The 13838-nt window shown below is 37.0% G+C and overlaps 1 protein-coding gene across 1 annotated transcript; it reads left to right on the top strand.

The window, feature by feature from the left end:
• Nucleotides 1–2151: 2151 nt before the first annotated feature.
• Nucleotides 2152–3215, top strand: LOC130649320 (uncharacterized). The gene is made up of 2 exons (XM_057455577.1): nucleotides 2152–2623; nucleotides 2752–3215. Exons 1-2 carry the CDS (start codon nucleotides 2152–2154, stop codon nucleotides 3213–3215), a joined length of 936 nt encoding a protein of 311 aa, XP_057311560.1.
• The last annotated feature ends 10623 nt before the right edge of the window (nucleotides 3216–13838 follow it).

The following is a 13838-nucleotide window of genomic DNA, read 5'->3' as shown; positions in this document are numbered from 1 at the left end:
GTCCGCCATCGTGTTTCATCGGTCGCGTACCCACATAGCAACTGCAGAGCTGAAGTTGGTGTTAAGACTGTTAAACGGATGCTAATGGATAATGTCGGCCCCAGTGGCAACCTCGATACAGACTCATTCCAACGTGCCATGCTGCAATATCGCAACACACCTAACCAAACCACAAAACTGTCACCTGCCATTTGTTTATTCGGACGCCCCATTTTATCCCGATTCTTCCTGGTAAATACCTTCCCCATCCGACATGGGTGAGCATGCTTGAGGATCGTGAGAAGGCCCTTAGACGCCGGCACATGGCCATCGCTGAGAGGTTATCTCGATACTCAAAGTGATTGACACTCCTCTGTGTTGGAGACAATGTTCGAGTTCAAAACCAAACTGGCTCATACCCGCGTAGGTGGGATAGAACCGGATCGGTGATTGAAGTTCGTCAACACGATCAGTACGTTGTACGCATTGATGGATCTCGGAGAGTGACATTACGCAATCGTCAGTTTCTTCGGAAATTTACACCCATCCAGCCTAACATACCATTTGAGCGGCTTGCAGATGCTTGGCGCACCATATCACCGACTACCTCGCCAATGATACCAGCCAAACCGTCGGATCGCGATATAGATGACAGCAGCCACTCTGCAGACCAGCCTCGATTGTCAAAATCTCCGCCTCCACCAGCTGAACATGTTGCAACCCGGAAACCCATATTTGAGGAGGGCACTTCTACCGCACTCCAGTCCGATAAAAGTCCTCGCATTGATTCACCTTTGCCAACGTCACCACTACCTTCGATTCGTCGCTCTACGAGAGAGCAGCGTCAACCAGCATATCTTCAGGACTTTATCATGAATTAGTTGTCGTAAATCACATCTCTATCGTCATTTGATCCCCAATGACTGGGGGGAGATAGGGAATAATAGACAATAACCATGGACAATAACATTGTATATATTATTTATGTTTCAGATCAACATTGCATAATTATGACGCAAATGGTTTGATTCCTATCTAACGTTCGTCTAGTTCAAAATGATGTCATCATATAATTCTGAGACTGAAGTAAGGCTAAAACGTTGCGACATAAACTTTGGAAGACAAATTTTTTGAAAACATTTCAGATGCGCATAGGTAGTTGATAAACTTATAGGTGGATTAAAACTTAACTTAGGGATTGTGACTAAGGAGGTTGAAAAAGAAAAACTTACGTTAAATGTAAAGGACGAACACTGTGCAAAACTTTTATCGCTATATTTATAGCTATAAAAGCCGCGCTAGTTAACTAGAGATTGTTAATTATGAGAATTATAAACCGTGATGATGATGTGAAATAGTAAGAGAGAGAAAAATAAAAAAAATAAGCGACAATAACTACAAGGAAATCAGTGCTTAAAAAGTTTCTAGTTCCTTTATTGTTAGCGTTACCTTTTATTTTAAAACCACGCTAAAAAAATAAAAACATAAAAAAATAAAACGAAGGACACTTTTTAACGTTTTAATCAAAAACAAAAATGAAGTTTACGGCTGTAATTTTCTTTAACAAGCTCGCGATTTTAATTACCTTGACGTCACGCATAATTAAAAGATTTTAAATGTTTTTTTAAGCAATTTCCTCAGTCAGAGATTGTGTCTCACGAAATAGTATAAAAATCTAATAACCTATTTGTCGCCTCCTATACAAACATTTTACATCATGTGACGTAAAGTTAACAGGAAATAATGGAGAAGCATCGATTCTTCGTTGCTTAAAAAGAGAGTCGAGCTGCGTTGCGGTACGGCGACTAAATAAATATTTTGAAGATCAAACCGACTACAATCCTGAACAAAATATATTGGAACTTTTCACTTTTTACATGTTTTTGCCCTGCTCACATCCCCTTCCCCCTATTTCAATGTTGCAAGGTGCCTTATAACCAGTCGGCAGCCCGGCAACATTGAAATAGGGGGTAAGGGGGCCAAGAAGAGGATTTTCCTCAAAAGTTCCAAAGATTTTGTCCGGGATTGTCTGAGAGGAGAATATTGAGAAGACTTAAAATTTTTTGCAACCAAAAATTTTTGCGAAACTTTTTATACTTGAATTACTGTCTTAAATTAGCAACATGCTTGTCTTTATCGTTATAGTGCGTAAACACACAAAAAATAAAAAAAATGGAGAACAAAAGAAAACCGTACAAAAGAATGCCATCATCTCTCTCAACGTACGTAAAATACCTTCACCAGGAGAGTGGAATTGGTATTGCAGAAATGAAAAGAAGGTATCCAGCCTATTCCAAAACGACATTGTTTAGGCATATGAAGGGTAACGTTGCGGTTGAGTTTGAGGACCGTCGTCATGGAAACAGGGGCAGGCCAAGGAAAGTTTGCGACAGGGATGAAAGATCGATACTGCGCAGCTTGACACAACTTCGCGAGACTGTTGGCACCTTTTCATCGCAGGATATTCAGACGGCTAGTGGCTCTACTCATTTGAGCAACCGTACTGTTAGGCGGGTGTTAAAGAAACACAAATATGGTTTTTATCAGTGCAGGAAGAAAGGTATTCTTACCAAAGAGGATTTAACGAAACGCCTAAAATTTGCCAAAAAATGTAAAAAATTGGCTCCAAATTTTTGGACAGACAGTAAGTTATTATGGTTAATTATCTTGTGTTGTGTTGAGTTGTTTTATACATGCCTTGCTAGTTGATTCAACTTATTGAAACTTAAAATTTTGTTGTGCGCATCATGATATACCTGTGGGTAATTTTAGTGATATCTTTCTACCTTGATGGAACTGGCTGGGTGCATAAAACAAATCCATGCAAGGCAGTAAAAACAACAAGGACACGGATGTGGCGGAAAAGAGGTGAAGGTTTAAGCAGAGAGTGTACGGCGAAAGGAAGAAAGGAGGGTAGTGGCGGTAGGATGGCTAAGTTCATGGTAGCGATTGCGTATGGAAAAGGTGTAATTAAGTGTCATCAATATGAAGGTGGCCTCAGTGGTGAAAAGTGTGCACAGTTTTTTAGAGATCGCTTTCCAGTAATGTTTGAACGTGGAAATAACCAGCGCGGGAGCCTGTTCCTTCAAGATGGAGACCCTTCACAAAACTCTCGTTTGTCGCGTGATGCTATGGATTCCTTCGGATGCAGACTTTTTAAGATTCCACCTCGTTCACCCGACCTTAACCCCATCGAAAACGTCTTTCATTTGGTTGGTATCCAGCTTAAGAAATAGGCCTTGGAAAGAAGACTGGAGAAAGAAACTTATGTGCAATTCTGTCGTCGGGTAAAGAGAACACTTTTAAATTATCCTTCCAGAATTATTGACAAAACAATTGCTTCCATGCCAAAACGTGTTGATGAGGTTATAAAAGGTAAAGGACGTCGTACTCGGCACTAAGCTTGTGAAAGACCTTGTAAAATTGTTGAAGTTTTGGAGCAACGAGTAACCATCGAGTAACCATCGAGTAACCATAGACTGTTTACAGGTTTTCTTAGCAAGATTTGACGAGTAACACGAGTAACCGTACTGTATATAAAGAATATATAGTATTCCCTTAATATAAAATATGGTTACTCGTGTTACTCGTCAATTTTGTTAAGAAATCCTCTAAATGGCCTACGGTTACTCGATGGTTACTCGATGGTTACTCGTTCACTTTTTGTTTGTTGTTTTTGTAGGAAGGCATAGTAAACTATATATGTGTGTTATAATATAAATTGACTTGTTGTATGTGCAAATTACATGGTCGACACAACACCAATTGCTAAAATGTTCGAACAAAATAATAACATAAGCTCATCATAGTTTTGAAAGTCAAAAAAGTTTGTGTACAACATAATTCGTCTTAGGTAGAATGCCTCTGTGATAGGAGAACAGAACTAAAGTAACAATAAATACGTGGTTGTTATTCGTCACAACCCATAAACACAAGTTCGGCGAAACATCTACTGTAAGCTGCCAAATCTCTCTGTAGCAATGTTGGTATTTGAGCAAATAGGTGAAACGTTCGCCACCTTGCCTCCATCATTGCGTCTTCCCCTTCTTTGTTGTTACTTTTGCCAGAATATTTAATTGTGGAAATGATTGTCGCAAATATCGGTATGTCATTTTGTATGCAAATGTCTTTGGAGTAGTGTGTCTTTGGTGTTGAGAGATGGACAAGTTGTCCTTCTAGCAAGTTGAGGAATTCTTGCCATGGAATCATGTCCTGGTTCCAGCGCAAGTCATTTAGGAAAATAAGTTCTTTGTTTTCGACACCAACAAAGGCGTATTTACTGCTTGAAGGATTTGAAAATGTGTCGTAAATCTGTGTCAACGGGGTCAACAGAAATGTCTTGCCACAATTTGCTGGACCGATTAGCAGTAAGTTTCGATTTTTGCTTCGACCGTACTCCAGCAAAATGCGGACTGCTTCTGCAAAGACATATGCATTAATCTTGTTGTTTTTCAAAATCTCTTTAGCCATACATAACCAGTCTTTGTTTATGCAGGATGCTATGCATGTGTTTTTGACACTGGCAGTGAGTCGCTCCATGCGGTTTTGCAATTGTCTGTGTAGTGTTTCGGGTGCTTTAGCCATTTTCCATGTTTTATTGATAAGTTCCCGATAAACGTGCTCTGGTGTGTTAGCAATAAAGCCTTTTAGATCCTTTGATCCATCTGAGGCTTGTTCCTCTGCCAAAGCTAAAAGTTCAGTTTCACTTTCGATGTTGCATGTGCGAATGATATTCATAACCGCTAATTTTGACAATTTTTGATTCTTTTTGCCTTTGCTTTTGCAAATACCGCCTTTATCTACAGGTGTAGATTCTCTACGCTTTCTCATCAAACTTTTGCTTGCACAGGACGTTGTCGGTGATGCCACCAGGTTAAGGTTTGGGTGTCCTACACTATGATAAACTTCAGGGTCCTCTTTTGTCACATATCTGTAAGCACTCATGTAGTTTTGGTGGCCATCACTAAAGTGAACGCTAATCCCAAAGTTTGCGATTAGGTACTGTTTCGCCCCACACCAGCGCTTGTTTCCGCTTAGCTTTAAACACATGTGGAAATGGTTACCGGTCTCTGCATGCAGCTCCTTACTAACTGCCCACTGCACAGGTTGCACTGAGCTTTCTTTCCTAGGATCGAATGCCTCAATAACTACCTCCCCGAACCTTTCTCTGTCAGCACATTTCTTTTCATCAACTTGACTGTAAGTAATCAAATATACTTTTCGTATTGCTCTGATGGCTAAACCGACTTCAAAGTCCTTGTCAACACTCATTTTTATCTTGTTTTTTCTAAATTACAAGATCAGCACTTTTAGCACAGGTCTTTTGGTCTTCTTTTTGTTCCTTTACGTGCACAGTTATGTAAATCACAGCTATGTGCTGTGATTTACGGCCTAAATTTGAGTAAAAAATGTTTGGTTGGCCAATTATCACCATTTCCTGTTCATTTTTTTGCTCAGACAATCCTGGACAAAATATATTGGAACTTTTCACATTTTACATGTTTTTGCCCTGCTCACATCCCCTTCCCCCTATTTCAATGTTGCAAGGTGCCTTATAACCAGTCGGCAGCCCGGCAACATTGAAATAGGGGGTAAGGGGGCCAAGAATTTTCCTCAAAAGTTCCAAAGATCAAACCGACTAGCTGTCCTAAACGAAGACTAATGTTTGACATTAAACATATTAGCAGGAAGTTACAAAAAATTGATAAATTTAATCTGTGCAGAACGACATTACACAAGACCTAAAATATAAAACAGCATGTTATAAATACCAGTTTTGTTTCTCCTGGGACTGTTGGACTATTTATAATTGAGTATGTTTGCACATTTATTTTAGCCACCCATTTAGGTAGGTATATTAGAGGTGTAAAATTAAAAGAAAATGGAAGATATTTGCAATGAGGGGGGTTTGTGGAAAAGTTATTTTTTGGAAAAAATGTTACACCCAAAATGTTATATCGCCGCGGGTGCTACATTCGATTTGCTGTTCCCCCGGCTTTACTTGCACTTAATCGCGTGACAAGGCTTAGTAGGGGGCTAAACCCGGCGTACGGCTAGTCTATATAGTAATACGCTTGTGTGAATGACTATGTGAGTTCATGGTTCTACAATCACGGGTCACTTTCTTATAGTTCATACATTGTGTCCCCAAAGCGTGACGTTACGCTAAAATTTACTGAGTTAAAAAAAAATTGCCACAGGGTGGTTTTTTTGTTGTTTATTTTAAAAGCAGACGTGGTCGTTGTGGTAAGAATAATTTAATTTTACCCCAGGTTTACCATTTGCGCGCCGTATCTCACGGAAACAAGTTGTTTATAAACTGAAAAAAAAAATGAATCGAAGAAGTTGTCTCTTTTTCAAAACAATCCCGAAAAAGTTATTTTAAACAAGGCATGACAACGCTTAGCCATCGTGAGGTTAGCTTAAAGCTTGTGCTCTGGGGCTGAAGTTGCTTCCTTTAAACTATCGCATTCGAATATGAATAACCTAAAATCTAAAAAACGAAAGTGTTGTTGTCGAACGAATCAGTGTTGTTAGTTAGTAATATTTTGTAAAAACGGAAAAACGTACGATGATATAACATCACAATAGAATAGATTGAAAATGTATCAAACAATTGTATACGCTTCCAACTCGTTCTCTTTGGGATGAAGCGAAGTTTAGTATTCGAAGAACTTTTATCCAGAGAACGCTAGGAAGCTACCTACTGGGAAAGCGAAATAAAAGCAGGTGTGTTGATTATTTGGTAGAGAAATGAATTCAAAGCTAAATTTTCTCTTAAATATTAAGATTTTTGTTGTGTCTTGAGCCAGAAAATACTTTCTTTAAGCACTTTTTTTGTAAAATTATACTCTGAACAATGGGTGAGAAGTTAAGAATATCCTAAGAATATATCCAACCTCGGGTCTTTGTGCTAAACACAAAAAGAATTTGTCAAGAGATATAGCAAGTTTTAGCAAGCTAAAGCATTATATATTTTCACGCCATAGCCATACTAATATACTAATACTAATATATTAGGAACAATGAGGATAGTATTTGTCAAAAAAGTTAAAAGCATTAAGGCTGAAAGGAAAAACACACTATTCTTATAAAATACAGCGTGTATATCCTAGAATAGGATTTATACAAACTGTAAAAATTAACTTTTACAGTTAACCTACGACGTTAAGTTTGTTTACATTAAGTACAGTACTCGGCACTAAGCTTGTGAAAGACCTTGTAAAATTGTTGAAGTTTTGGAGCAACGAGTAACCATCGAGTAACCATCGAGTAACCATAGACTGTTTACAGGTTTTCTTAGCAAGATTTGACGAGTAACACGAGTAACCGTACTGTATATAAAGAATATATAGTATTCCCTTAATATAAAATATGGTTACTCGTGTTACTCGTCAATTTTGTTAAGAAATCCTCTAAATGGCCTACGGTTACTCGATGGTTACTCGATGGTTACTCGTTCACTTTTTGTTTGTTGTTTTTGTAGGAAGGCATAGTAAACTATATATGTGTGTTATAATATAAATTGACTTGTTGTATGTGCAAATTACATGGTCGACACAACACCAATTGCTAAAATGTTCGAACAAAATAATAACATAAGCTCATCATAGTTTTGAAAGTCAAAAAAGTTTGTGTACAACATAATTCGTCTTAGGTAGAATGCCTCTGTGATAGGAGAACAGAACTAAAGTAACAATAAATACGTGGTTGTTATTCGTCACAACCCATAAACACAAGTTCGGCGAAACATCTACTGTAAGCTGCCAAATCTCTCTGTAGCAATGTTGGTATTTGAGCAAATAGGTGAAACGTTCGCCACCTTGCCTCCATCATTGCGTCTTCCCCTTCTTTGTTGTTACTTTTGCCAGAATATTTAATTGTGGAAATGATTGTCGCAAATATCGGTATGTCATTTTGTATGCAAATGTCTTTGGAGTAGTGTGTCTTTGGTGTTGAGAGATGGACAAGTTGTCCTTCTAGCAAGTTGAGGAATTCTTGCCATGGAATCATGTCCTGGTTCCAGCGCAAGTCATTTAGGAAAATAAGTTCTTTGTTTTCGACACCAACAAAGGCGTATTTACTGCTTGAAGGATTTGAAAATGTGTCGTAAATCTGTGTCAACGGGGTCAACAGAAATGTCTTGCCACAATTTGCTGGACCGATTAGCAGTAAGTTTCGATTTTTGCTTCGACCGTACTCCAGCAAAATGCGGACTGCTTCTGCAAAGACATATGCATTAATCTTGTTGTTTTTCAAAATCTCTTTAGCCATACATAACCAGTCTTTGTTTATGCAGGATGCTATGCATGTGTTTTTGACACTGGCAGTGAGTCGCTCCATGCGGTTTTGCAATTGTCTGTGTAGTGTTTCGGGTGCTTTAGCCATTTTCCATGTTTTATTGATAAGTTCCCGATAAACGTGCTCTGGTGTGTTAGCAATAAAGCCTTTTAGATCCTTTGATCCATCTGAGGCTTGTTCCTCTGCCAAAGCTAAAAGTTCAGTTTCACTTTCGATGTTGCATGTGCGAATGATATTCATAACCGCTAATTTTGACAATTTTTGATTCTTTTTGCCTTTGCTTTTGCAAATACCGCCTTTATCTACAGGTGTAGATTCTCTACGCTTTCTCATCAAACTTTTGCTTGCACAGGACGTTGTCGGTGATGCCACCAGGTTAAGGTTTGGGTGTCCTACACTATGATAAACTTCAGGGTCCTCTTTTGTCACATATCTGTAAGCACTCATGTAGTTTTGGTGGCCATCACTAAAGTGAACGCTAATCCCAAAGTTTGCGATTAGGTACTGTTTCGCCCCACACCAGCGCTTGTTTCCGCTTAGCTTTAAACACATGTGGAAATGGTTACCGGTCTCTGCATGCAGCTCCTTACTAACTGCCCACTGCACAGGTTGCACTGAGCTTTCTTTCCTAGGATCGAATGCCTCAATAACTACCTCCCCGAACCTTTCTCTGTCAGCACATTTCTTTTCATCAACTTGACTGTAAGTAATCAAATATACTTTTCGTATTGCTCTGATGGCTAAACCGACTTCAAAGTCCTTGTCAACACTCATTTTTATCTTGTTTTTTCTAAATTACAAGATCAGCACTTTTAGCACAGGTCTTTTGGTCTTCTTTTTGTTCCTTTACGTGCACAGTTATGTAAATCACAGCTATGTGCTGTGATTTACGGCCTAAATTTGAGTAAAAAATGTTTGGTTGGCCAATTATCACCATTTCCTGTTCATTTTTTTGCTCAGACAATCCTGGACAAAATATATTGGAACTTTTCACATTTTACATGTTTTTGCCCTGCTCACATCCCCTTCCCCCTATTTCAATGTTGCAAGGTGCCTTATAACCAGTCGGCAGCCCGGCAACATTGAAATAGGGGGTAAGGGGGCCAAGAATTTTCCTCAAAAGTTCCAAAGATCAAACCGACTAGCTGTCCTAAACGAAGACTAATGTTTGACATTAAACATATTAGCAGGAAGTTACAAAAAATTGATAAATTTAATCTGTGCAGAACGACATTACACAAGACCTAAAATATAAAACAGCATGTTATAAATACCAGTTTTGTTTCTCCTGGGACTGTTGGACTATTTATAATTGAGTATGTTTGCACATTTATTTTAGCCAGCCATTTAGGTAGGTATATTAGAGGTGTAAAATTAAAAGAAAATGGAAGATATTTGCAATGAGGGGGGTTTGTGGAAAAGTTATTTTTTGGAAAAAATGTTACACCCAAAATGTTATATCGCCGCGGGTGCTACATTCGATTTGCTGTTCCCCCGGCTTTACTTGCACTTAATCGCGTGACAAGGCTTAGTAGGGGGCTAAACCCGGCGTACGGCTAGTCTATATAGTAATACGCTTGTGTGAATGACTATGTGAGTTCATGGTTCTACAATCACGGGTCACTTTCTTATAGTTCATACATTGTGTCCCCAAAGCGTGACGTTACGCTAAAATTTACTGAGTTAAAAAAAAATTGCCACAGGGTGGTTTTTTTGTTGTTTATTTTAAAAGCAGACGTGGTCGTTGTGGTAAGAATAATTTAATTTTACCCCAGGTTTACCATTTGCGCGCCGTATCTCACGGAAACAAGTTGTTTATAAACTGAAAAAAAAAATGAATCGAAGAAGTTGTCTCTTTTTCAAAACAATCCCGAAAAAGTTATTTTAAACAAGGCATGACAACGCTTAGCCATCGTGAGGTTAGCTTAAAGCTTGTGCTCTGGGGCTGAAGTTGCTTCCTTTAAACTATCGCATTCGAATATGAATAACCTAAAATCTAAAAAACGAAAGTGTTGTTGTCGAACGAATCAGTGTTGTTAGTTAGTAATATTTTGTAAAAACGGAAAAACGTACGATGATATAACATCACAATAGAATAGATTGAAAATGTATCAAACAATTGTATACGCTTCCAACTCGTTCTCTTTGGGATGAAGCGAAGTTTAGTATTCGAAGAACTTTTATCCAGAGAACGCTAGGAAGCTACCTACTGGGAAAGCGAAATAAAAGCAGGTGTGTTGATTATTTGGTAGAGAAATGAATTCAAAGCTAAATTTTCTCTTAAATATTAAGATTTTTGTTGTGTCTTGAGCCAGAAAATACTTTCTTTAAGCACTTTTTTTGTAAAATTATACTCTGAACAATGGGTGAGAAGTTAAGAATATCCTAAGAATATATCCAACCTCGGGTCTTTGTGCTAAACACAAAAAGAATTTGTCAAGAGATATAGCAAGTTTTAGCAAGCTAAAGCATTATATATTTTCACGCCATAGCCATACTAATATACTAATACTAATATATTAGGAACAATGAGGATAGTATTTGTCAAAAAAGTTAAAAGCATTAAGGCTGAAAGGAAAAACACACTATTCTTATAAAATACAGCGTGTATATCCTAGAATAGGATTTATACAAACTGTAAAAATTAACTTTTACAGTTAACCTACGACGTTAAGTTTGTTTACATTAAGGTTTATTTTAAACCTTAATGTAAACAAACTTAAATCAATGTTTATCATGTACGGCAAGCGCTGTTTTTTTTATACATAAAATGAAATAATTGATTTTCTTGATTATAAGTTTGGGTCTGTTAGGCAAACTGTTCCTTTATTATTTTGGATTAAAATCTTGTGTTAGATATAAATAAGTTTTTTTTTCTATTTTATGTTGATTTCTTATATTTTGTGACAAAACTTTGGAAGTGATGCTCTTTTTGCAATAGACTGAATAGATGTGCATATTTTACATGGCTAGCCTCACAAATATCGATACAAAAGAATACCCTGTCTATTATTTCAAGGAGAGGCCATGGCGTAGATGGAGAGTCCTAGAGTATTTAATGCTCATTTTGAGCTACGCAGACCCAATTGGATTAAAATCTTGTATTAGATATAAATAATTCAAGTTTTTTTTTTCTATTTTATGTTGATTTCTTATATTTTGTGACAAAACTTTGGAAGGGATGCTCTTTATGCAATAGACTGAATAGCTGATTTTGGTATGATGTGTTATAAACTGCAGATTATCGAAATCTTGTAATAACCTTTTTTGTACAACTTAACGCTGTTGGAACTTTTTAATGTCTGGTAAGCTTTTGTCCCCTGGTGTACTTTTTGCATGGGCAAAGCAAGTATATATTTTTTTTTAAAAGATTCAGTTTTCAGTTTTACGTAACTTTTGTTAAACACCTTTGGTTTTGTTGGAAATTTAACATTTTTATTTTATTGTTATTGTTTTTTTTTTATTTTTTGTATTAGTGCACATACTTATATTTTTAGACGTTTCAGGGGTTATAAATATAGAATAATGCGGATTGTGACTTTTAAAAATTTAAATTACTGTGTTCTATGTATTTGTTATGGATTCAATAAAAAGTACAGTGGATTCTTTCACGGAAATAAGGTTAGTCTATGTTATAACACCAGTACACATCTGTCTGTCATCCAAAGTGGTAGTTTAGATGCGCATAGTTGATTCCTTCCAACCACGATTGAAAAATGGCTAAACAACAACCATAGCTTTTTTTATTTTGGTTATACCCTTTTCATTGTCCTACAAACGTTTTTATACATCTTTTTAAAGTTACACTTCCTTTTTTGCCACGATTACTGCCACTCCAAAATTTTCGATCTAGCCATCGCGCGTTAATCTTAACCATTAAACCGGTCAGCGTTCTTATCTTCACACTTTCGCCCTTTTGCGCCGGAAATTACTTTCATTATCCAATCAAAAAATTTACTTGTTTCACGTGTTTACGCAACCCGGCGTTTAGTTTTAACCAGGGATGTCCACGAGGTCGCCAGAATATACACATGCATATGCAACACTTAACCTTTTCCCATTCCCTTTCAACTACATATCTACACCTCTGCGTTTCTCCCGTTTATATTGTTTTAATTATCCTTAGGTCCATTTAATACCCTCTATGACCATTGTTTTGAATTATAGTTTCAGAATGAAAAGAATTTTAAATGCTGCACTGATGTCAAAGTGTAATTTCCACCTTTACATCCATATCTATCTGAATAACTGTGTGTGTTAATAGCAATTCTGAATGAGTTAAAACTTTCATCTTATTAGATGCTATAATAACTTGTTCAGTTTTGTTTCTCTGACTGCGGAAATTCGCACTCCTCAAAGATGTGACCCTCCCTGTTTTAGAATTTATGGCCAGATTTTTCATATGATACTTTACATCCTAATGAAGCCTTCTTACAGCCAATTGTATATTATCCAGGCCGAAAATGCCTGCAATATTCACATGAACAACCCTAGCAATAATCAATGCAACATGGAAGTTACTGTACAAACTGTTCTTCATCGATTTCACCTTCGGATTATGGCTACTGTCAAAGGACAAGAACAGAAACAAGCCGATTTGATTTGTCTATTTTTAATAAATGCCCTCTTCAAATCATTAAGGCGTGGCTTTAAAGAGACAATGATTGTATAGTAACGTGGTGTTAACTCAGTTTGTGCTACAATTGTTCCTCATTTTTTAAATGTTTTTTCTTTTTTAGATAAGCTTTTATCAAAGCATCCAACGTCGGCATTTTCGAAAAAAATGAGCGAGAGGGTTAGAGTAACGTCTAAATACTGAAACATTCAATGAACGTGGTCAAAAGTTCAATTTCACATGAAGGGACTTGCATCATAGAATTTCCAAAAATTTCTAGACCAATTTCAAAGACATCGTGTTAAAGCTTTTATTTATTTTTTTGAATATATACTACATGTAAAATATTTTAATTTTTATTTATATATGGACATTCTTTTTTTATAAGAACATTGAAATGTTTTTAACGTTTTTTAAATGCAACCTATAATGTTTTTGGGATGTTCTTAATTTACCGTAAATGACGAATAAGCGCCCGGGCAGGAAAGCTTATTTAAAATTTCGGCCATTAGAGGGGGCGCTTATTTGGCCAGGCGGTTAATTAAGCAGGGACGCGTAGCAAATTAAAACAACAAAATACACTCACTTTGAACTAACTTTTGAGGAAACTAAAGTAAAAATATAGAGCTACACATGTTCTCCCTCATTGATTAAATTATGTGTAATGACATGTACCCAGCAAGCACGTGGTCGATCTTGCCGTGTGTTTATGATCGTGTAAATCGTGGAATGAATTACAAATGTGTTACCTTCTGTTGTTTCTTTCCTAGTTGTTTGTTTTTTATAATAACGCGATGAAATAGTGATTATCATTTCTTTCCTGATATTAGAGGGGAGACTATTAAAAACTAAAGCTCCTTGATAATACGTAAGCTTCCGACCAGCTTCCGTCTTGATGCTAGGTAAGACTAATTTAGATTTATTTCCTCTGGTGTTAATCGAA

The sequence above is a fragment of the Hydractinia symbiolongicarpus genome, chromosome 7, assembly GCF_029227915.1.
Source record: "Hydractinia symbiolongicarpus strain clone_291-10 chromosome 7, HSymV2.1, whole genome shotgun sequence".
Classification (NCBI taxonomy): domain Eukaryota; kingdom Metazoa; phylum Cnidaria; class Hydrozoa; order Anthoathecata; family Hydractiniidae; genus Hydractinia; species Hydractinia symbiolongicarpus.
The sequence above is the reverse complement of the archived record's forward strand: the minus strand, read 5'-3'. Positions and strand labels throughout refer to the sequence as shown.

Coding starts and splice junctions, on each gene's coding strand:
- LOC130649320 (XM_057455577.1), top strand. CDS start 2,152: ATGGAGAACAAAAGAAAACCGTACAAAAGAATGCCATCATCTCTCTCA. Junction 2,624..2,751: donor TCCAAATTTTTGGACAGACA/GTAAGTTATTAT, acceptor GGGTAATTTTAG/TGATATCTTTCTACCTTGAT.